Raw genomic sequence first — 25,856 nt, forward strand, 5'->3', positions numbered from 1 at the left:
ATTCCCAGCAAACTGCAGAATAGCAGTGTGCTGCATCAACCAAATACATGCATCCAATGAACGTTTATGGGGGCAAGCACTATAATGGAATCTTTGTATGTACAATGAATTACATTAACCTCAATGCATTCACAATCTCTTGGGAGAGATAACACACATCAGATTTGGGTGAATGTTATGCTAAACTACGATGAAGATGCTAAGTATGAAAGAAACACAAAATTGGGGGGCGAATGGGTGGCTCAATCAGTTAGGTGTCTGCCTTTGGCTCAGGTCCTGGGACTGAGCCCCATGTCAGGCTCCCTGCTCAGTGGGGTGTTTGCTTCTCCCTCTCCCTCTGCCCCTCTCCCCCAGTTGTGCTCTCTCTCTCTCTGCTCACAAATAAATAAATAAAACCTTAAAAAAATTTTTTTAAAAGAAACACAAAGTTGGGAAAAGGCAAAATTCTGACTAGGAGGATGGGAGAGTGGGGAAAAACGGAATCATGGAAGGCTTCGCAGATTGCAAGCTGTCAGAGCAGGGCATTATAGGATACATAAGAGTTTACTAATGGAACAAAAGAAAAGGAGCAGTTCAGTCCATGTGGGTCAAAAAAAATGAACAGCCTGAACAAAAGCAAGAAGATACGAAAATATACAATGTGTTTAGGAAGCCAAGAGTACCCTAAGGGGGTACTAAGGGGCTGAAGCAAGAGAGAGGACAGTAGACACAGAAGAAGCTGGAAGAATTAACATGAAGCCACAAAGAAAGGGGCCTTAGATTATATGGCAAGAAGCTGAACTTCATTCTGAAAACAACAAGGAGACATTGATGGTTGTTTAATAAAGTGAGGATGACAAGATCAGATCAATATCTCAGGAAGACAAATGTGGTGATGGTGTGAAAGCTGGATTATTGGAGAATGGAAACAAAATGATCAGGTACAAAATGACTACAAAAGGGAGTCTTTGAAATCATTAGATCTATTGATTATAAACCCTGACCCCCCTCTCACCTAGGTAACAATGCACCAAGATAGAGAAAGAAAGAAAGAAAAAGAAAGAAAGAAAGAAAGAAAGAAAGAAAGAAAGAAAGAAAGAAAGAAAGAAAGAAAGAAAGAAAGAGGAAGGAAGGAAGGAAGGAAGGAAGGAAAACCCCTGAATAAATTCTAAAATAGTCTATAATTCCGTTTTCACTAATTCAATTAGTTTTCCCGATTTTTCTAAAGAAGAGAGGTTTTATGACATACATCTTTGTTGTAATCAGTATCTCTGGTTTTGAAATTTTATATCAATGGCACTAAAATTACTTTCATGCTATTATCTCATGGCATGTAGTGGGGGGGGGAACCTGTTAAACATCAAATTTGACCCAATAAAGTAATTGCCATAGGGTTTTCTTTTTTATCCTTACCATTACAAGTTCTTCCTGTAATTCACCGCAACTTTTTTCATTATACTGGAGTCTCTTTGAAAGGTCTATAATTACTTTCTTCTGTTCCTCGATCTCTTCATTTAGTTTCTTGTTTTTGGAGACATACTCTCTTTCTAATCTAAAAAAAAGTGTTAGAGCAGATTTTTCAAATATGGTTTTATAAGTCCTATTATAATGCTTTAACGTAACTGGCAGATGTATTTCTATCATGTTTTTGTGCCAAAGGCCACCTCTCATTTTTTTCAAACAAAAAGGATTGCATAGTCTTAAATGGAAGACTTTAAAGGAATAATACCTCACCCCTTTCATTAGCAGATATTTTACTACACCCAAGGTTATAAACAAAATCGATTTGGTTAGTGTTGATTTGGTCTCACCATTATTTTTTTTTTTTTTTTTAAAGATTTTATTTTATTATTTATTTGAGAGAGAGAGAATGAGAGATAGAGAGCACGAGAGGGAAGAGGGTCAGAGGGAGAAGCAGACTCCCCGCAGAGCAGGGAGCCTGATGTGGGACTCGATCCCGGGACTCCAGGATCATGACCTGAGCTGAAGGCAGTTGCTTAACCAACTGAGCCACCCAGGCGCCCTCACCATTATTTTTGATGAACAAAACCCACCCACCATAGTTCAAGACAGAAAACAGTTTCTATCAAACAATTTTCCAATTAAACTATAACATTAGAAACGGAACAAATGTTTTATTCCTGAATGTCCATGCAAGTGGAACTAATGTGATGGAGAATGGAAAATCCAAAAGAAAGAATCATCAAAAATCATTCACATTCACTGTGAAAACACATGAAATTCTTTACTTTTTGGGTTTTTTTCCAAGTTTTTATTTAAATTCCACTTAGTTAACATACTGTGTAATATTAGTTTCAGGTGTAGAATTTAGTGATTCATCACTTCCATACAACACCTAGTCCTCATCACAACAAGTGCTCTCCTTAATGCCCATCACCCATTTAACCCATTCCCCTGCCCACCTCCCCCTCCCACCAGGAACCCTCAGTTTGTTCTCTATGGTTAAGAGTCTCTTATGGTTTGTCTCCCTCTCTTTTTTTCCCCCTATGTTCATCTGTTTTGTTTCTTAAATTCTACATATAAATGAAATCATATGGAGCACCTGGGTGGCACAGTAGGTTGAGCATCTGACTCTTGGTTTCAGCTCAGATCGTGATCTCAGGGTTGTGAGATCGAGCCCCACATCCAGTTCTGTGCTCAGCACAGAGTCCGCTTGAGATTCTCTCTCCCTCTCCCTCTGCCCCTCCCATTCATGCATGGAGGGGCTTGCTCTCGCTCTCTCTCTCAAATAATCTTTTTTTAAAAAAAAAAGAAAAAGAAGTTGCTACAGATGACGTCAAAGAGGTTACTGACTATGTTCTCCTCTAGGATTTTGATGCTTTCCTGTCTCACTTTTAAGTTCTTTCATCCATTTTTAATTTATTTTTGTGTATGGTGTAAGAATGTGGTCCAGTTTTATTCTTTTTCATGTTGCTGTCCAGTTTTCCCAACACCATTTGTTGAAAAGACTATCTTTTTTTCATTGGATTTTCTTTCCTGCTTTGTGAAAGATTTGTTGACCATACAGTTGTGGGTTTTCTATTTCTGGGTTTCTGGGTTTTCTATTCTGTTCCATTGATCTATGTCTGTTTTGGGGCCAGTACCACACTGTCTTGATCCCTACAGCATTTTAATAGAACTTCAAGTCCAGATTTGTGATGCCCCCAGGTCTATTTTTCTTTTTCAAGATTTCTTTGACTATTCGGGGTCTTTTGTGATTCCATACAAATTTTAGGATTGTTTGTTCTAGCTCTGTGAAAAATGCTGGTGGTATTTTGATAGGGATTATATTAAGTGTGTAGATTTCTTTGGGTAGGATAGACATTTTAACAATATTTGTTCTTTAAATCCATGAGAAACAGAATGTTTTTCCATTTCTTTGTGTCACCTTTGATTTCTGTCTTAAGTGTTTTACAGTTTATAAAGTTCATAAGGTTTATTCCTAGGTATCTTATGGTTTTTGGTATAATTGTAAATGGGATCGATTTCTTGATTTTTCTTTCTGCTGCTTCATTATTCATGTATAGAAATGCAACAGATTTCTGAATGTTGATTTTATATCCTGAGACTTTACTGAATTCGTGTATCAGTTCTAGCAATTTTTTGGTGGAGTCTTTCAGGTTTTCTACAGAGAGTATCATGTTATCGGCAAAGAGTGAATGTTTGACTTTCTTCCTTGCCAATTTGGATGCCTTTTATTTCTTTTTATTGTCCGAAGGCTGAAGCTAGGACTTCCAGTGAAAGAAGTGGTTAGATTAAATAACAGTGATAAGAATGTACATACCTATCTTGTTCCTGACCATACAGGAAAAGCTCTCGGTTTTTCCCCACTGAGGATGATATTAGCCGTGGGTTTTTCGTATATGGTCTTTATTATGTTGAGGTATGTTTCCTCTACCCCTACTTTGTTGAGGACTTCTCTCAAGAATGGATGCTGTACTTTGTCATATGTTTTTTCTCTATTGAGAAGATCATATGGGTCTTATCCTTTCTCTTATTAATGTGGTGTATCACGTTGATTGACTTGCAAATATTGAACCCCCGTTACAACCTAGGAATAAATCCCACTTGATCGTGGTGAATGATTCTTTTAATTTAGTGTTGGATTCTATCTGCTAGTATTTTCTTGAGAATTTTTACATCCATGTTCATCAGGGATATTGGCCTGTAGATCTCTTTTCAATGGAGTCTTTATCTGGTTTTGGAATCAGCGTAATGCTGACCTCATAGAATGAGTTTGTAAGTTTTCCTTCCATTTCTATTCTTTGAAATAGTTTGAGAAGAATAGGTTTTAAGTTTTCATTCAATGTTTGGTAGAATTCCCCTGCGAAGTCATCTGGCCCTGGACTTTTGTTTGTTGGAAGATTTTTGATTACTGATTCAGTTTCTTTGCTGGTTATGTCTGTTCAATTTTTCTATTTCTCCCTATTTCAATTTTGGTAGTTTATATGTTTCTAGGAACTTATCCATTTCTTCCAAATTGTCCAATTTATTGACATACAATTTTTTCATAATATTCTCTTATAATTGTTTGTATTTCTGTGGTTTTGGTTATTATTTCTCCTCTCTCATTCGTGCTTTTATTTATTTGGTTCCTTCCTCTTCTTTTGGATAAGTCTGGTGATGGATTTATCCATTTTATTAATTTTTTCAAAGAACCAGCTCCTGGTTTCACTGAACTGCTCTACTGGGCTTTTTTTGTTTGTTTGTTTATTTCTATATCACTTATTTCTGCCCTAATCTTTATTATTTCCCTTCTTCTGCTGGCCGTAGGCTTCATTTGTTGTTCTTTTTCTAGCTTCTTTAAGTATAAGGTTAGGTTGCTTGAGATTTTTCTTGCTTCTTGAAGTTGGCATGTATTGCTATATACTTCCCTCCTAGGACCACTTTTGCTACATCAAAGGTTTTGGACCACTGTGTTTTCATTTTCATTTGCTTCCATGTTTTTTTTTTTAATTTTTTCTTTAATTTCCTGGTTGATCCATCCATTCTTTAGTAGGATCTCCTTTAACCTTCATGTATTTGTGGTCTTTCTAGACCACAAATGTGGTCTTTTTTTCTTGTGGATCACTTCAAGTTTCATAGTGTTGTGGTTGGAAAATATGCATGAATGATATGATCTCAATCTTTTTGTACTTGTTGAACTGAGTTTTTGCAACCAGTGGGGCTCACACTGTCTGTGTCCAGGTTGCTTGCCCACCTGGAGCAGTGCAGTGCACTATGGGTTCTATCACTGCCAAGCTGGCTGAATTTTAAAATTCCAAACTTTAAGGACCCTGGCAGGGACCTGCACTGGTCTTCTGGGGGAGGGTCTTGCTGTGCTGGGATTGATGTAGGTTTGACCCAGAAGAACAGTCACACCAGAGCACAGGAGCAGAGAACACACACTAACGAGCCAGTGTACAGGTTAGCCGCCCTCAGCAGGTGTCTCTGCACCTATGCTGAGGAGCAGGGGAGAAAAACGGCACCCACTGGCACTTTCATCCCCAGAAAGGCAATGTCACCTCTTTAGATGTGCTCCAAGAAGGGGAAACCTTCTCTCCCCATGCGTCTCAGGCAATCCTCAGATCACACCGTCTGCCCCTAGGTTACCTGGCTGCCTTCTCCACAGGAGCACTGTAGCACCCTCAGGGCTCCACACCAGCCACACTGTGGACCTCTAAAACTCCAGTCTTTGAGTCCCACTGGTTGCAAAAACTCAGCCCCCCTCATTTTCCCAGGTAATGGCTTTGGAGAAGTATTCTCCTTGTGCATTTCCCTGCACACTCTTCTCTCACTCACCTTTCTCCATGACCAGGGCTCCTTCCCCTCCACAGCATCCGCAATCCATTTCTCCCCCAAACCACATCCCTGCACTTCCTACCTTCCACGAAGTGGCCTCTTCTTTCCCTCCAGTTGTGCAGTTTGTTCTGTCAGTCTTCAGATCAATTTCTTGAGTATTCAGAATGATTTGACATTTATCTAGCTGCGTTTGAGGGACCAGGCAAGCCTAAGGTCCTCCTGCTAATCCAACATCTTAGCTTCCCCCCATCCCCCGCCACATGAAATCCTTTTCAAAAGATTTGCCTTCCTATTTAAATTTTGCTCAGGCTGGAATTAAACTGTATTTACATTCTTGTACGGACACCTGATGAAAGGCAGCTTAGAAGTATTTCAGTTTAAAATTTGTTGTAGATAATCCACCAATGGGTAATTTTAATTCAAATTAAAGGGTTGTTACTATTTTTAATCTCAGCTCTTCCTGATGAACATAGTAGACCTGTTTCCTATGATTTTGAAGCTGTAATGCAGGAGATAAAGTGATGCAATAACCAAATCTACCACTTCTGGCTATAATCAAATAAAGAGCTAATTCTTGAATGGCACATGATCTTACTCTCAAAAGTCAACATTCCTTTCTCTAGGATGGAACACAGACAATTCTAGTGCCAATTGTTTTGTATATTCTCCTTTGGATCAAGGATATTCCAAAGTAGAGTACTTAAATATATATACTTCCCAGAGAGTAGAACTAAATAATAAAAATGGATTGAAGTAGAGAAAAGATAACAAATACATTCAGGAATCCCAACATATAAATAATAGAAATTCCAAAAAAAGAGAAGGTAAAGAAAACAGAAGAAAAGAAATCAACAAAGTAATAAATATAAGAGAATTTCCTAGAAATGAATTACTTGAGTCTTTAAAATTGAAGGAGCTGTATGAGTGGGCCAAAATGAATGAAAAAAAACCAATCCATGCAAGGCCCATCATCATGAAATTTCAGAACACTGGGAACATAGAGAAAATCTTAGTATCCAAAGAGTATGAAAATATATATACACTATTACTTTGTCATGTGTTATGATGTAAGATCAGTAAACCATTTCTAGATATTTCCCCATGTTTCCAGACTTGGTGACCACTCTGTACAAGTTTCCAGTGGAAAACATGGACCACATGCAAAAGATCAGGAATCAAACAACTTTAGACTTCTTGACACTAGAACTTAATGAATACCCAAGTGAACTAGGAAAAAAGAGAAAAGATCAAATAAAGACATTTTCAGAATGCAAATTTCAAAATTTTTCATCTGATGCAGAATTTCTCAAGAAGCTGCCCTAGAAGGGAGTAAATCAAACAGGGAGGAAGGCATGAGACCAGCAACAAGAGACCCAATATAGAAGAGAAGCAGAGGGCATCCCAAGGAAGATGGTGATGGGAAGTCCTAGGGATGACAGTGGCAGGGAGCCTAAAAAACAATTCGTCCAGGAAGGAGAAGATAGAGGGAAGAGTCCAGGATGGATGTCTCTTACAAGAAACTTAAAATGATAGAATGCTGAGGTGTGGGAACATAATGAGGGATTGTTCAGTCCTGTTAAGAGAGTTTAAGAGTAACTGAGTGATTGGTGCATATAAACTAATCCAATTTAAAATGAGGCAATTACTGGGGTACCTGGGTGGCTCAGTTGGTTTAGCATCTAACTCCTGATTTTGGATCAGGTCATGATCTCAGGGTTGTGAGATTGAGCCCCATGTCCAGCTCTGTGCTGGGTGTGGAGCCTGCTTAAGAGTCTCTCTCTCCCTCTCCCTCCGCCCCTCTCCCCTCCCTCTTTCTCCCTCTCTAAAAATAAATAAATAAATAATAAAATAAAATAAAATGAGGCAATTACTAACTATTCGTTCATTTGATAATTCAGCAAATCTTTATTTACCAGCTCTTATGTGCCAGGCACTATTCTAGGCATTGGGAGAGAGCGACGCACAAAACAAAGTTCCTGTCCACATAAGAGGAAAGACAGTAAACAACAAAGAATATAACAAACTGTGCTACGAAGAAAAATAAAGATGACTTGCCAAGAAAAATAAGTTATAGAAAAAATATCCCAAAATAGAATCCCAAAGAAAGGAGGGGGGAGGGGAGGAATAAGTTGTGCCATGTGGGAGAAGGATACAATAGAGATAATAAGTAAGCGGGGGGGGGGGGGGGGCAACAGATAATATCTAACAGTGGAAATTGAAAACATGGCAGGATATGCATGTTATTCAGAAACAGGAAGTTAAACATCAGAAGAAACAGCAGTAAGAATTAAAAGCAGTTGCCTCAAGGGAGTGGAAACAGGTAGTAGAGAGCAAGGGGAAAGAAACTGTTGACCTTGCAGGGCTATTTTATTTTTTAGACTATGTACAAGCTAATTTGATAAAGTCACAATTTTAATTAAAAATTATTACCACTCAGCAAATATAAAATTAAATGCCTCTGTCATTTGGTGCTGGGTTCAGGTTCAAATTCGGTCCACTGAAATAGGGGGACACTCCTCCCTGTCAGCAATGTCACACACAACCCTGGAAGTCATCAGCTCCTAGGCTTCTGGCAAAGCCCCACCAAGGGCAAGGAGTCTGCTGGGAGTATAATGAAGATTAAAGGGAGCCCTGACTCTGAATTCCAATGGAGAAGCGCCAGGACTTGGCAGGTGGAGGATTTAAGTAAGAAAACGAAGGCAGAGGAAGGAAACCTGTAGTTAAGATGCCTTCTTTCCTACTGGATTCCCATTCTATTATTTTTCTAAAAGAGCTCAACTAAGAACTTCACCACAGGCTACTTTAACAAATAACCATCTTTGGTCTTCTATCCAGAATATACACAATAATACTGCTAATAAATTATAATACTTTTATTATTTTTATACGTTTGGATGATCTATTTTTTTAAAGATTTTATTTATTTATTTGAGAGAGAGAGAGCACATGAGAGGGGGGAGGGTCGGAGGGAGAAGCAGACTCCCTGCCGAGCAGGGAGCCTGATGCAGGACTCGATCCAGGGACTCCAGGATCATGACCTGAGCCAAAGGCAGTTGCTTAACCAACTGAGCCACCCAGGCGCCCTGGATGATATATTTAGAAAAATAAAGAAGTTCCTAAATATCGAGTGTAATGAAATAAATAAATTAAGATTCAGTCCATTCAGTATCGTATCTTTGACTAGTGCTGTTTTAACTTTAATTTAATTTTAAACTGGATTTAAAGTTACCAGTGAGTAACTTTAAATGCCCAGCAATCATTTACCACAGCTAATGAACACCTGGCATACAGAAAACTAAAATTAAAAGATTATTGAAAAGCTTTAGTTTCATACTGTAACTTTGAGATGCAAAAAAAAGATTTATAACTAAGAAAATTTGATTACAGAAATACAGAACAGATATATATCCTATCAAAAATTTTATATATAAGATACATATTTGTTAAAATAGCCTGTTACTGTTATCAAATTCTTAGCTGAAAGTGAAATAAGTCAATCAGAGAAAGACATGTATCATATGATCTCACTAATATGAGGAATTCTTAATCTCAGGAAACAAACTGAGGGTTGCTGGAGTGGTGGGGGATGGGAGGGATGGGGTGGCTGGGTGATAGACACTGGGGAGGGTATGCGCTATGGCGAGCGCTGTGAATTGTGTAAGACTGATGAATCACAGACCTGTACCTCTGAAACAAATAATACATTATATGTTAAAAAAAAAACAAAAACAAAACAGAAGATAGTAGGAAGGGAAAAATGAAGCGGGGGGAAATCGGAGGGGGAGATGAACCATGAGACTATGGACTCTGAGAAACAAACTGAGGGTTCTAGAGGGGAGGGTGGTGGGGGGATGGGTTAGCCTGGTGATGGGTATTAAGGAGGGCACATATTGAATGGAGCATTGGCTGTTATATGCAAACAATGTATCATGGACCACTACATCAAAAACTCATGATGTAATGTATGGTGATTAACATAACATAATAAAATAAAATTTAAAAAATTCTTAGCTGAGCTCTTTAGAATATATATATGTAAAATATATATAAATATATTTATATTTATAAAATATATGTATACATCTAAAACATATGTATACATATATATACTCCATCTAAAATAATTTTATGCAGGAAAGTTCACTGTTATGAAACTGTTGACCAAAATTATAAATCCAAACTACACACATAGCTTTTTTTCTCCTGACCTAGATCCACCCGGGGAAAAAACAAGCTTAAGAACCTTAACCACAGGCAAAGTTCAGGCAGCATTTTCTCTATAACATCATTATTACCAGTTGCTCAGTTAGTTCTATCCAACAGGTAAAACAATGTCCTAGGGGTGCCTGGGTGGCTCAGTTGGTTAAGCATCCAACTCTTGGTTTCAGCTCAGGTCATAATCTCATGGCAGTGGGATCAAGTCCAGCACTGGGCTCTGTGCTCAGCGTGGAGACTGCTTCAGATTCTCTCTCCCTCTCCCTCCCACTCACTCTTTCTCTTTCTCTCTCTCTCTCAAATAAATTAATTAATTAAATCTTTAAAAAAAAAAAATCAGGGGGCAACTGGGTGGCTCAGTTTGTTAAGTGTCTGCCTTCGGCTCCGGTCATGATCCCGGGGTCCTGGGATCGAGTCCCACATTGGGCTCGCTGCTCAGCGGGGAGCCTGCTTCTCCCTCTGCCTGCCGCTCCCCCTGCTTGTACTCTCTCTCTTTCTCTATCTCAAATAAATAAATAAAATATTTAAAACAAAAAACAACCCTACCCTAAAACTTCCTGCTCTCAGAATTGTAAATTAAAGATATCATTTACCTTAAAGGCCTAAAGGCCTAAAATCAACCAAGTTTCTTTTGGAACACATTATCCAAACCTTAGAGTTAATATTTGAGAGTTTGTGACTCTAAAACGTTTTAAAATGTTTTTTAAGGAAGATTCTGAAGGAAAGTCAGAAACACAAATAGAAAATGAAATAACTGAACCAATCACCCCTCATGTCATATCATTCCTTCCAATACCACACATCATTGGAACAGAAGTAGTGGTCACAGTATATAAAGAGAAAAGGAAGATGTGATGGGGAAGAGAAGCCACAGGAACTGAGTTGCAGTGATGAATAGTGGGTTTTAATTATTATTTAATTTTTATTGTTTATTATTAACTTTATTATTATAGCACAGTTATATAGGGATAAAGAACAGATAAGGGATGTTATGTTGAAGTATTTAGGATTGTTAGCTGATGCTTAGCTGGAATATGTAACTAATATTTAGAATTGTTAGTTGATACTTATTGGAATACAAAATATGCATAAAATTTTTCAAGCACCAAAACACAAATAATAGCAAAACAAATTTAAGGGAAAAATTTGCTTTGGGGTCTGATTAGAAAAGTACATAGGTTGGATGGGATAGACAGGTGATGGGTATTAAAGAGGCCACTTGTGGACGCCTGGGTGGCTCAGTTGGTTAAGCGACTGCCTTTGGCTCAGGTCATGATCCTGGAGTCCGAGGATTGAGTCCCACATCGGGCTCCCGGCTCAGCAGGGAGTCTGCTTCTCCCTCTGACCCTCTTCCCTCTCGTGTTCTCTATCTCTCATTCTCTCTCTCTCAAATAAATAAAATCTTTAAAAATAAAAAAAAATAAATAAAATAAAGAGGCCACTTGTTGTGATGAGCACTGGGTGTTATATGAAAATGATGAATCACTGAACTCCACTCCCGAACCAGTATTGAACTGTATGTCAACTAACTAGAATTTAAACTTTAAAAAAAGGAAGAAAGAAAAGCATACAGGTTAAAATCTTGGAGCTTGGGGCTTCTAGCTGGCTCAGTCAGTAAAGCATGCAATTCTTGATTTGGGGTCATGAGTTCGAGCCCCACGTTGTAGGTAGAGTTTATTTAGAAAAAAAATCTTAAGCTTAATTGTTAGCAGGTCCTTTAAAATTCCTCTAGTCCAACTTTTGCAGCACTCTCTTCTTCAACATCCATGACAAAGAATCAGCCACCTTCTGTTCTGAACTTCCCAAGGCAGGAGAGATTCACTAGGTTCCCCAAAGAAGTCTATTATTCCATTATTGAAAGCTTTAATTGTTGGGAGTACAGTCTGACTTCTAACAGTTTCACTTGTAGGTACCAATCATCACCTCAAAGCAACAGTAAAGAAGGCTGCACTATATTCTATGTAAAGTCCCTTCAAACATATTTATATATAAATGGACAGATTCAAACAATGGTTCAAAGGAAGTAAAGAGGATAAGTCTTAAGAATAACATTCACAGAATGTCATCTAAGTCATCCCAGAGGAAGCAAAAAAATTCAGTTCAGAATTACTGGTTTAGGGGCGCCTGGGTGGTTCAGTCGGTTAAGCATCTGAGTTTGCCTCAGGTCATGATCAGGGTTCTGGGATCAAGCCTGGCGTCCAGTTCCCTGCTCAGCGGGTAGTCTGCTTCTCCCTCTCCCTCTGCCCCTCTCCCTGCTTGTGCTCATGCTCTCTGTCTCTCTCAAATAAATAAAATCTTTACTAAAAAAAAAGAATTACTGGTTTAAAATAAGCACTACTACTAAAAGTAATCTCAGAGAATTTTAAATTTTTCAACATCAGTCTTTTTTTATTTAAATTCAATTAACTAACATATAATATATTATTAGTTTCAGAGGTAGAATTCAGTGATTCATCAGTTTTACATAACAACCAGTGCTCATTACATCACGTGCACTCCTTAATGTTCATCTCCCAGTTACCCCATCCCCCCACCTCCCTCCCCTCCAGCAACCCTCAGTTTGTTTCCTATGATTAAGAGTCTCTTATGATTTGTCTCCCTCTCTGGTTTTGTCATTTTCTTTTTCCCTCTCTTCCCCTATGATCCTCTGTTTTGTTTCTTAAATTCTATATATGAGTGAGCTCATATGATAATTGTCTTTCTCTGATTGCCTTATTTTGCTTAGCAAAATACCCTCTAGTTCCATCCATGTTGTTGCGAACGGCAAGATTCCAATCTTTTGATGGCTGAATAGTATTCCATTGTACATATATATACACCACATCTTCTTCATCCATTCATCTGTCGATGGACATGTGGGCTCTTTCCACAGTTTGGCTATTGTGGACATTGCTGCTATAAACATGTTACTTGAGACCCAGGGGAGTATTTACGGGCCTTTTTAGTTGTATCACAGCAAAATGAATAAAAGCAGATGGTGAAAGGTGCTAGTTTTGAAGACACAATTTTGAAATGATTCTAACCCCTGGCTTTTTGGGGTTTTTTTTGTTTTGTTTTGTTTTGTTTTTGCCAGAAGCTTACTTAAAATTAAGGATTCACAAACTCATTTTCATCCGTTTTTCTTTAATCTTACATTTTGAGCCATTATGTGATGTATCCATGTCATAGGCAATTAAAACATGGCCTTATCAGAAAAAAAAAAATCATTACATGTGTATCTTTGGGGTAAATACCCAGTAGTGCAATTGTGGATCATAGAGTAGCTCTATTTTCAACTTTTTGAGGAACCTCCATACTGTTTTCCAGAGTGGCTGCACCAGCTTGCATTCCCACCCGCAGTGTAGGAGGGTTCCCCTTTCTCCATATCCTTGCCAACGTCTGTCATTTCTTGACTTGTTAATTTTAGCCATTCTGACTGGTGTGAGGTAGTATCTCACTGTGGTTTTGATCTGTATTTCCCTGATGCCAAGTGATGTTGAATCCTTTTTCATGTGTCTGTTGGCCATTTGGATGTCTTCTTTGCAGAAATGTCTGTTTATGTCTTCTGCCCATTTCTTGACTGGATTATTTGTTCTTTGGTTGTTAAGTTTGATAAGTTCTCTATAGATTTTGGATACTAGCCCTTCATCTGATTAGACATTTGCAAGTATCTTCTCCCATTCTGTCGGTTGTCTTTTGGTTTTGTTGGACTATTTCCTTCGCTGTGCAAAAGTTTTTTATCTTGATGAAGTCCATATGGTTCATTTTTGCCTCTGTTTCCCTTGCCTTTGGAGACATGTCTAGTCAGAAGTTGCTGTAGCTGAGGTTGAAGAGGTGCTGCCTGTGTTCCCCTCTAGGATTTTGATGGATTCTTATCTCACATTTAGGTCTTTCATCCATTTTGAGTCTATTTTCAACATCAATCGTTCAAGTCAGTCTTTCAAGTGCCATCTTTATGATTTTGCCACACCCATAATAATCACTACTATTTAATAATACTTTAATTCATTTCTTAAGTTAAATGAAGTATTTTAAGAGAAATCTTTATATTATTGTTGTAAATGGAAAACCATTATCTATTTGTCATATGCAAACTAACATTAAAAATAAATACATTAACTCTAATGCACCAACCTATTAATCATGTCACGTACCAATGGTGGTATGCATTTCACCCTACCAGGCAAAATGGTTTAAAATATCTACTATAAAGTTTTTTGGAAACATATTAAAGGATTATAAACTTCTTAAAGCATCCCACAGAACATTCCAGATGAAAGGCTTTTGAACTGAAAAAGGTTAAAATCAGTAGGAGTCAAAAAGACCCTGACTACCACTTACTAGTTGTGTGTCCCCATTAAGCCTCAATTTTCACATCTGTAAAACAGGGATTAAAGGAGCAGCTACCTCATGGGGTGTTCTATAAATTGAATGAAATCATGCAATGCTAGAAAGCAAATGAGCCACAATGTATACTAACCACTGTGGTATTAGCCCCTACTACTATTATTTCTGTAGTTTGAGAAAATCTCAAACATTACCCATCTCCACACAGGACTTTTTAGGTGGCCTAGAAATCAAGATCTTTAAAGATACTGTATTACATCAATAAATGCAAAATACATTAACATATTTACTCTCTAGGGTAAAAACTGCATTTCAGAGACTAGGTAGAATAGCCATGATACTTCAAAATCCAAAAAAGCATTTCCATATTTACCTATACAAAGAAGTATAGTTATGTTTTATAAAATCCTTTATCCCCAATCTAGCACAGACATTAATGAGAGCTATATCTAAAATACTACACATTCATATTTATGTAAGTTTCATAAATTCTTTATAAAGAATTTTACAGTAAAACACTTACAAACTCAGTTTTGCAAAGCTCTCTTGTGCGTTATGCTTTTCTCGCTCATATGCACTTTCAACTTCTTTGAATTCATTCTTGATCATTTCCAAATCTGCAACAGCTTCTGCTTGGCTGGCCTTTTCTACCTGCAAAGCGCCTTCCAGGTCTCGAATCCGTAACTACCAGATGACAGAGAAGTAGTTAAAACAAGCAAGGAAATGCTAGCATCAAAGGCTAGTCAAATTGAATAGAGTACTTTATCAGCAGCAGTTTATCATTCATCCAAACACTTCTTCCTTTCTGCTTTGATTTAAAAGGGAAAATAAACAAAAGACAGTGTATTCCCTTTCTCAACCTGTTTAATGGAAGGGAGGAAGAGTGGAAGAATAGTTAACTGTGCTATGGAAATGCCTAATCAAAGTGCCAAATTATGACCTACTATTCCATTTGGATACTTCTTTTATAAAACATAATGAAATTAGTGGTTTTGGAAAACAAAAGGGAAGCATTCTTCCCTTATGAGAAACATCATTACATTTGCATCTTTAGAAACCCATGAAAGTGAACAGATCTTTTTTATTCCTAGAGATTTTTACTGTAGAAAAGTAAAACTTTTATTACCAAATAATACTATTTGACTAAAATATTTATGAGTGTAGTTATATGATATCTAGGATTTGCTTCAAAATGATACAGGGATAGGGAGTAGATGGGGGCAACAGATAAAAAACACAATTGACCTGAGGTAAATCTTTTTTGTTTTTTTTAAAGATCTTATTTATCTGACGGAGAGAGACACATTAAGAGAAGGGACATAAGCAGGGGGAATGGGAGAGGGAGAAGCAGGCTTCCGGCGGAGCAGGGAGCCCGATGCGGGGCTCGATCCCAGGACCCTGGGATCGTGACCTGAGCCGAAGGCAGATGCTTAACGGACTGAGCCACCCAGGTGCCCCAACCTGAGGTAAAACTTGAAGTGATGGCTATGTGCACAGTTCATTTTACCATTCTCTCTACTTTTGTATATTCTTGAAACTTTACATAAAGTAACACTTTGAAAAGTAGATTCCATATAAACATCGACAGTAGAACAGATAAAGTACATTCCCATAAAAGAAAAATATGCAGCTATAAAAAAGCTGCAAAACAACTTTTGAAAAGGAAGTTCTCTCTGTGGTTCTCCATGTGGTGTTAACACAGACTGGAAAAGCAAAGTCCCCATCAGTGTATGCAGTAAGCTATATTTTGGGTAAACAAGTGGAAAAAATTAAGTAGCAGGCAAGAGGGTAGAGCAAAGGGAGAGACAGGAGTGAAAGCAAGAGTTCTCGATCATTTAATATTGTTTTGATTTTTGAACTATGCGGATGTTTTACCTTTTTCAGAAAACTAAATTAAAAATAAAAAAATAGACTGCTAAGGCTCAGAAAAAGTGGGGAGTGGTAGAAAATGCTTTACACTAAATAGAATATAAGCTTTAGAACCATAAAGCTCACATTTAAATTCCAGCTCTACAAATTACCTTATGAGACCTTTGGCATATTACTAAAACTCCAAAGGCCTTAGGTTCCTCATCTGTAAACAATAAATAATAGTAATAATAATAAACAGACTATCTACAGGGTTGTTACAAAGATCTAATGAGATAATACTCATCTAATATATATTTAATATTATATATGTATATGTAGTATTTATTTAATAAATGTTTGGATAAATATTTATTAAGCACTTAATATGTGCCAGGCAGTGAGCTAGTGCTCAAGATATTATATAACAATCATGAAAAGAGACAGTCTTAGTTTTGAGGAGCTCCTAGTCTTTAGGAGAGGAGAGACCACGACAGAATGTGGTAAGTGCTTCTATTACAGCAGCCGGCACAAAAGGCCCTGAAATCAGAGAAGAGCTATGAACAAGTCTCCTGGAGATGGCAAAAGACAACTCGAGGTAAGAAAGATGAAATCATCAAGAAAAGAACAAATGAAAATGTTTTGTAAATTAATCTATATAAATAATAAGCACCAGAATTATTATTTGTAATTATTCAAAAATATTTTGGAATAATCAAAACATTCTTACACTAAAGTAAGGACATAGAATAGATCTGGAGATACAGCTTGGTAAATTTTCAAATTTGGTCTTTTAAACTTTATTTTTCTTTGCTATTTTGTCTAAAACCAATGTTGACAAGTAAAATAATAAATCTAGGAAACATTTTCTTCTGTCTGCATCGCTATCTTCTTTCAGAAAATAAGCACACTCAATCACAAATGATAAATCAATCCAACTGAAAGAGAAATAGGCTTCAAATTAATAATTCTGAGTCAACTCTCTGATTCTACTTTCTCATTTTTATAAGAACAAATTTAACAACAGAATACTTCAAACATACATTTAACTACAGTTTATGATAAGATGGTGATTAATTACAACTATTTAGTAGTCTCATTTGCTTTTAAACTAATCTGAAACTGAATTTAACTAGATGTACCTCATTGAAAATACTTGTCAATATTTATAGATATACGGTTCAAATATAAACTTTGGCTTTTTTTCTGAGTCATACCATGAAGCTTTAAAATTAATCAAATATTAATTTTACTTTTTATTTATTTTTTTTAAGATTTTATTTATTTATTTGACAGAGAGAGACACAGCGAAAGAAGGAACACAAACGGGGGAGTGGGGGAGGGAGAAGCAGGCTTCCAGCGGAGCAGGGAGCCTGATGTGGGACTCATTCCCAGGACCCTGGGATCATGACCTCAGTCGAAGGCAGACGCTTAACGACTGAGCCAGCCAGGCACCCCTCAAATATTAATTTTAAACTATATAAGTAAAAAATATACATGTAACAATATTTATCTTATAGCTATTAACTATATATACCAGGTATAAATTATAACTAGAATGAAAAACTTAATTTTGAATTATACTTCTCTCATAAACTTAAAACTTTTGCCTTATTGCTTATTGACGCCATTTTGGGTGATTCAATCATTTAAAAAAAAAAAAGGCTTAGGGGCACCTGGGTGTCTCAGTCGGTGAAGTGTCCGACTCTTGATCTCAGCTCAGGTCTTGATCTCAGGGTCAGGAGTTCAAGCCCCACATTGGGCTCCAAGATTAACTTGCACAAGTTTGCTTAAAATACAAACACACTCAAATACATGGGTCTGAGAATTTTGCAGGTAAAGGGGGCATTTCATCAAAGATAAAAGTTTTAAAAATTTTTATTATAAAATTCTTATAAGCTTAGTTGCATCCTATATTAAGACCTGTTTAAACAATAATGTAAAATTTTTGCAAGTTTTATTAATTAAAGTTTAATGTAAGGGAAAAGTCTAAGTCTTAAAAAAAAAAAAAATCTGAATTAAATTAAGGAACTGCGGGGCGCCTGGCTCAGTCAGTAGGGCTTGCGACTCTTAATCTCAGGGTTCTGAGTTCAAGCCCCATGCCGGGTGTGGAGCCTATTTTAAAAAAAAATTAAATTAAAGAACTTAGATTTCCAGAACTTTATATGAAACTTTATACACAACTTGGCCATGAGCCAGACGTGGTCCGTGGGCAGTAGTTTGCCAACTCCCAGTTGGAATGCCTTCACTTTTCTGAGAAATTACTTGTGATTCTCTAAGACGTGGAGGACACTTTCCTTAGGATGCCTTCAATTAATTCCCCTCCAGATTTAATCTTTATTATGCTCTCACAGTATTTTAGTATTTTATATTTCTATCTATACATTTATCTGTAGATCTATATAGATGCAGATAAATATACAGTATTTCTGATAATGGAATTAAGTTCCAAGAGTAGTTTCTTCACCTTTATAACTTCAGTTCTTATACAAGTGATAAGCAATGTGCACAGGATATATACTCAATAAACGAAGGTGCATATTTTTTTAAATGTTTTCAAAAAGAAATTCATCCCATGGCTGTTGATGAAAAGAACATTCTGATCAGCAAATCTTTCTATAAAGGCCAGATGGCAAATATTTTGGACTTTGCAGGCCATAATGTCTCTGTCATACCATCCCCCTTTGCCACTGCAGCACAAAACCCCCACGGCCAAGACAAAGCCTCTCTTGAACAGGTGGTGGGTGAGATACGGCCTGTGGGCTGTAGTGTGCCAAACCCTTCTCTAGCAAAACCATCCTCAACTATATCTTGGTAGCAAATAGAGTAATGAGTGTCTTAATAATATGCCACCCGTTTTTTTTTAAATTTTATTTATTTCTTTATTTATTTGAGAGAGAGAGCACAGGGGAGAGGCAAAGGGAGAGGGAAAGAATCCTAAGCAGAGGGGCGCCTGGGTGGCTCAGTTGGTTAAGCGACTGCCTTCGGCTCAGGTCATGATCCTGGAGTCCCGGGATCGAGTCCCACATCGGGCTCCCTGCTCAGCGGGGGGTCTGCTTCTCCCTCTGACCCTCTTCCCTCTCGTGCTCTCTGTCTCTCATTCTCTCTCTCTCAAATAAATAAATAAAATCTTTAAAAAAAAAAAAAAAGAATCCTAAGCAGACTGTGCACTGAGCTCGGATCCTGTCACGGGGCTCGATCCCATGACCTTGAGATCATGACCTGAGCTGAAACCAAGAGTCAAGGCCTTGATTGACTGAGCCACCCAGGCGCCCCTATGCTACCCATTCTAAACGTAAACCTTACTTCTCTGAACAGAATGCTGCTTTTCCCAACTTAATAAAATCCATACAAAAAAATTTTTTACGTTTTACCTGAATAATTTCAGAATTAAATTTTGATTCCAAATGTGCGGCCCTCTCTGCTTCAATATTTTCTTCTAATTTCCTCACTCTTAGAGTAGTTGCCTGAAAACAAATTAAAAGTTTAAACTCACAAACGTTGGCATTTAAAGTAGATATGGATCTTTGCAACAACAATGCTAAGCAACATCGGTCACTTACAAAAAGACAAATATCATATGATTTCACTCATATATGGAATTTAAGAAACAAATCAAATGAACAAAGGAAAAAAGAGAGAGAGACAAACCAAAAAACAGACTTAACTATAGAGAACAAACTGATGGTGACCAGACGGGAGGTGGGTGGGGGATGGGTGCAATAGGAGACGGGAGTAAGAGTACACTCAATCATGATGAGCACTGAGTAGTGTATAGAACTGTTGAATCACAACATTGTACACCTGAAACTAATATAGCACTGTATGTAAACTATACTGGAATTAAAATTAAAAACTTTTAAAAAACGTGAATATGGATCACACTTTAGATTACTATAGCCTCGTTTTTTTCTGCTTTTGCAAGAGTGTGAAAGTCATGTTAAAAAATCATGTGAAAATCATGCTCGGGAAGAATGCGCCAGACCTTGCTTTTTTTTTTCTTTTTTATTGATGTATGATCTATATATAATAAACTGCACATATTTAAAAGTATGTAATTTGATAAGTATATATATATATATATATATATATACACCCATAAAATCACTGCCATAATGAAGATAAGAAATACTTCTGTGACCCTTAAAAGATTCCTTATATCTCTTGGTAACTTCTTCATCCAGCCCTCACCACCCTACCCCCACCCCCAAGTAACCACTGATCTGCTTTTTGTCACTATCGATCACTTCGTATTTTCCAGAATTTCATATAAATTGAGTCATACAGCATGTACTCTTTATTGCCTGGCTTCTTTCTCCCAGCATAACTATTTTGAGATTCACCATGTGGTTGCATTTATCAATAGTTTATTCCTTTTTATTGTTAAAGTGTTCCACTGTGTTGATACACCACACCGATTTATCTATTTACCAGTTGATGTACATTTGAGTTGTTTCCAGTTTGTGCTATTACAAATGAAACTGCTATGAGCCTTTGTGTACAAGTGTTTGTATGGGCAAACACTTTGATTTCTCGGAGGTAAAAAGTGAAGGGAAGAATGATGGGGTCACATGGTAGGTGTATGTTTAATGTTTTATGAAACCCCCAAACTTTTCCAAATTGCTTATAATTTTATACATCCTCACCAACACTTGGCATGGTCAATTTTTGCTTTTTCATTTAGGGGGAGGAGGGGGCTTAAGACATTCAAACAGGCATGTAATGGCATTCCATTTCAGTTTCAATTTGCATTTCCTTAATGACTAATGACACTGAGCATCTTCTCATATATTTATTTACCATCTGTATATCTTCTTTGGCGAAGTATCTGTTCAGATCTTTTCCCCATTTTTTAATTGGATTGTTTGTTTTCTTATTACTGAGTTTTGAGTTTATATAATCTGCATACAAGTCATTTACTGGATATGTGATTTGCAAGTACTTACTCCAAGCCTACAGCTTGTCTCTTCATACTGTTAACAGTGTCTTTCACAAAGCAAAAGTTTTCATTATGATGAAGTCTACTTTATCAATTTTCAGGCAAGAGTCAACTTCTGGCCAGAATCAGAAGTCAGGAGCCTTATTTCTGAATGCCAATTCTGTTGAGAAAATGCAAGCCTGGGAAGCACTGGATTCCTAGTCCCAAAGAGCAAACTGGTCATGACCAAAAGCCTGTTGGGGGCTGGGCAAGTAGTGCTACAGGGACCGCCACTGCAGATGTCTTAGGATAACAGTAACAAAGCCATGCCTAGAGTCCTATCTGTCCAATAAAGATGGTTCGACAATGACGGAGTAAGGAATTACTAATTTGATTTCCTTTTCAAGTAACTTCTGGACAAGAAATAAGTTTCTATTAATTATCTTTACTTTATCATTTAGCCTAAGCTGAAGTTTTTTTTAAATACACACCTTGATTAATTGGTTTTTCCTCTTTCCTTCCACAATTTTTTTTTACAGAATCTCAGCAAGAAGGAACATAAGTAAAAACTGGGTAATTCACAAACAAGCCGTCTGTGAATAGTAAATGACTATACTTTTCTTTGAGCGAAGGAGATTCCTGTAATATCTTATTATAGACTAGAGTATAAACACAAATATCCCTTCTTCTCTAGAGGCCTTTGTAGACACCTCTTGCTACTAATGGCCTTCATAATCAAGAAGCAATTCTGCTTCGGGATTCAATCACTCTGTGTTTCACAGATATGAAACTCACAAAATATATTTTTTTACACTGACTTATTTGCTTTACTTAGATTTTGCAACCCTGTCAATAATATTTCTTAATGAGTTAACTCTCTTAATGAGTTACTAAAAAAGACTTTTTTTCTAGAAGGCAGACAAAGCAGTAAGTCCAAATGTGATCTTTTGGGTCTAAAGATAAGTTAAACCCAAAACAATAAAATGATTTTTTAAGTTAGTAGAGTATAATATCTTTAAAGGTAAAATCTGACATTTATATCCTATACTACTAGAGTATTTTGAAATAACAGGCATTCCACTGAAAGATGAAACTGGTAAATATTCATAATTTAGTCTGATAACTCAAGACTTGAGATTCAAAAAAACTGGAAATGAAAAATATAAAACTAAGGAGTATTATTACTTTTTTAGGTGTAGTTATAATTGGTATTGAGGTGCTTTGGCTGGCTCAGTTGGTAGATTATACAACTCTTGATCTCAGGGTCATGAGTTCAAGCCCCACATTGGGTGTAGAGCTTACTTTAAAAAACAGGTTTTTTTTTTAATAATTGGTATTTTTTTAACTCCTATCTTTTTGAAATATATACTTAAAGTGCTCATGGATGAAATTATATGATGTCTGGATTTGCTTTCAAATAACAAAGCTGGGAGTTACAAGAAGAAGTTGATATTCATGAAATAATACTGGCCTTTAGTTGATCACTGTTAAAGCTGAGTGATAGGCACATGGGGTTCATTTTAGTATTCTCTCTACTTTCATGCATGATTAAAATTTTCCATATTGAAAAATTTTTTAAACAGAAACCAAAGCAAAGGAAGTATGGTGGGAAAGTATGGTGCTGGTATCATTATTTACCTAACAAAATTATGTTTTGATGACAAAAAATCATTAGAATGAATTAAGCCATTCATGCCTAAGCAGAAAAAGTCAGTGGGAAGGTGGGAGTTTAAATCAATCAATTCCTACCTATATTGTTGAAATATTAAGAAAATCAAAGCAAATATTCCCTCCATACTCACTACCACCTTTCTCAAAACATGTTTCACACCAAATATTAGTCCCATGGGATGTGATTAGCTATTTTATGAAAAAGCAATTTCATCATTATAGGTGTGTGAAAAACACAGAATTAAAGCCAAACAATTTTACTAAAGCACTTCTCAAAAAGTTAACATGACAATCTTGAAAAGGAAGAACAAAGTTGGAAGACTCACATTTCCTGATTTCAATACGACTTCAAAGCTACAGTGATCAAAACACTGTGGAACTGGCAAAAGGACAGACATATAGATCCATAGAAAAGAAGTGAGAGTCCAGAAATAAACCCATATATCAATGGTCAATTGATTTTTGACAAGAGAGCCAAGACCATTCAATGAGAAAGAATCATTTTTTCATTAAGCAGTGCTGAGACAATGAGATATACACATGCAAAAAAATCAATTTGGATCCCTACCTCACATCATATATAAAAATGAATTCAAAAGGATCAATGGCCAAATATAAAAGCTAAAACCATAAAACTCTTAGAAGAAAACACAGAATGACCTCAAGACTCGGCAACAGATTCTGAAATATGACACCAAAAGCATGAGCCACAAAAGAAAAAAAAAATAGATAAATTAGACTTCATCAAAATTTTAGATTTTGAGCATCACAGAACTTTATCAAAAAGTGAAAGGCAACCTAGAGGACAAGAGAAGATAATCATGTATCTGATAAGAGTCTAGTATGCAAAATATACAAAGAACTCTTACAATAAAAAGATAAACAATTCAATTCTTTAAAAAAATCAGTAGGGGAGCCTGGATGGCTCAGTCAGTTAAGTGTCTGCTTCTCCCTCTGCCCCTCCCCTCACTCACTCACTGTCTCTCGCTCTCCCTCAAATAAATAAAATATTTTTTAAAAATAAAATAAATAAAAAGTAAATGAGTAAAGGGCTTAAATAGACATTTCTCCAAAGAAGATATGAAAATGGCCAGTAAGTATATGAAATGATGGCCAACATTATTAGTTATCAGGGAAATGCACACCCAAACCACAAAGAGATATATCTTCATGCACACTAGGCTAGCTATAATTTTAAAAAATGGAAAATAACAAGTACTGGCAAGGATGTAGAGAAATTGGAAACCTCATACATTACTGGTGGGAATGTAAACTGGTGCCACCACTATGGAAAACAGTTTGTCAGTTTCTTAAAAAATTAAACAGAGTTACCATATGATCCAGCATGTCCACTCCTGGGTATATACTCCAGAGAAATAAAAATGTTCAAACAAAGACTTATACACAAATGTTCATATCAGCATTTTTCATATTAGCCAAAAGGTAGAAACAACCTAAATGTCCATCAACTGAACAAAATATGGTATATCCCTACAATGGAAAGTTATTCAGCCAAAAAAAAAAAAAATTAAGTACCAATACATACTATGACATAGATGAACCTTGAAAATATATGTTAACTGAAAGAAACTAGACACAAAAGATGACATTTATATGAAACGTCCAGAAGAGGCAAATCCATAGGGATAGAAAGTGTGTTAGTGGTTGCCAGCAGCTAGGGTGGGAGGGAGGAATGGGCAGTGACTGCTAATAGACATGAAGTTTCTTATTGGGGTGATGAGAATGTTCTGAAATTAGATAGTGGTAATGGTTACACACTCTGTGAATATACTAAAAACCACTGAATTGTATACTTTAAAAGGATGAATGTTATGATATGTGAAATATATCTCAATAAAAGATTAAAAAAACCTGAGTGTAAGAACCACAATGTCAAAGAAGTGACAGCCACCTAAGTCAAGCTTCTTGATTTCTGAAAAAAAGTTCCCTCTAAATGCTGACTTTTGAGTCCTTAGAACAAAGGATCCCCACTGATTTTAGGTCTAAAGCATGGTACCTACTACAGCAGAAAAATTACTATGTTTAGCCAGATTAAAATGAGCATTACTTTAGATAAGCCCAATACTAGTTTAAAACAAAATGTTTTTAATGTAAACCCTAAAAAATGAAGTTCCTGACCTCAAAAAATTAAAAATGACTTCTCAGTATGCTCGTCTTAGATTCTGTAAGTCAGAAGTCTAACCAGTGACAAGAAAATAGCCTATAGGCATTGAGAATAAAAAACTAGAACTAGCAAAAAGTTAAGAAAGACAGAGGGAAGAAACCAGTCTAATGTTCATTTTCTTTTCAGATTCCAAAAAGCTTATGCATAAAGCTTCTCTTATCAAAATAATAGTCTTACATTTTATTAAAACACAGAATATTCAGTCATTCCATGATAAAAGATTCAACAATTCAAGTCTTTTCATTTCTTATGTGTATGTTATGTCATATTAATTAATTATCTGATTTTCACTCCAAAAGTCAAGAATAGGTTCTATTATTCCTGCCCTAGACCAAAACTAAATCGTTCGAAATAATAAACCAGAGATTACATCTTTATTTTCATACCTTCCTGCTTTGAATGAAATGTCCAGAAGAAAACAACTTTATAAACTGTTACTACTAAAACTACTGATTAATCAGTAAGGACAACAACAACAACAAAATCTTCAAATCTTTAAACAAACTCCTTTCAAGAGGAGGCTTTGTTGATAGACATAATTAAATTAAAGCCCTCCTAATAAATATTTTTTTAATCTTCAAGTCTGGTGAATTAATTCTTATATCCAGCAGAGGGTGCTAAAGGCACATCAATGTGCTGTTCACAAAAAATTTTTTTTCCAATACTACCTAAGTGAACCAGTACAATCATAAACTGTCTCATTAGTATACAATCCTAATGTAATCAACAAAGCAAGGGCAGAAATCATAATGGGATTCAGGTTAAAATACACAATCCAACACACATTCATATATGCCACAAGTCAATTTAAGTATATAAAGGTTTGCCTAGAATACAACTATTACACTCTACTCTGTTCCCCAACATTGTGAACAAAGGAGTTCTTTGTATAACACAAAATGAGCACGTATTTTATCATTTAGCTGATTTTCA

At 36.4% G+C, this 25,856-nt stretch overlaps 1 protein-coding gene across 11 annotated transcripts in view; it reads right to left on the bottom strand.

Moving 5' to 3' along the window:
- Positions 1–25,856, bottom strand: part of CCDC171 (coiled-coil domain containing 171) — a 316,174-nt gene that overhangs the window by 221,793 nt on the left and 68,525 nt on the right. For all 11 annotated transcript variants that reach the window (XR_003523902.1, XM_027616885.1, XM_027616882.1 and 8 more), the window contains 3 exons: positions 19,524–19,616; positions 14,825–14,985; positions 1,393–1,531 (listed from right to left, as the gene is read on the bottom strand). Coding sequence is in view for 10 of the 11 variants with exons in the window: in XM_027616885.1 (XP_027472686.1) it covers positions 1,393–1,531; positions 14,825–14,985; positions 19,524–19,616 (393 nt within the window). In the remaining variant the exon portion in view is untranslated. The remainder of the gene's footprint in view (positions 1–1,392; positions 1,532–14,824; positions 14,986–19,523; positions 19,617–25,856) is intronic.

This window comes from Zalophus californianus, chromosome 13 (assembly GCF_009762305.2).
Source record: "Zalophus californianus isolate mZalCal1 chromosome 13, mZalCal1.pri.v2, whole genome shotgun sequence".
Taxonomy (NCBI): Eukaryota; Metazoa; Chordata; class Mammalia; order Carnivora; family Otariidae; genus Zalophus; species Zalophus californianus.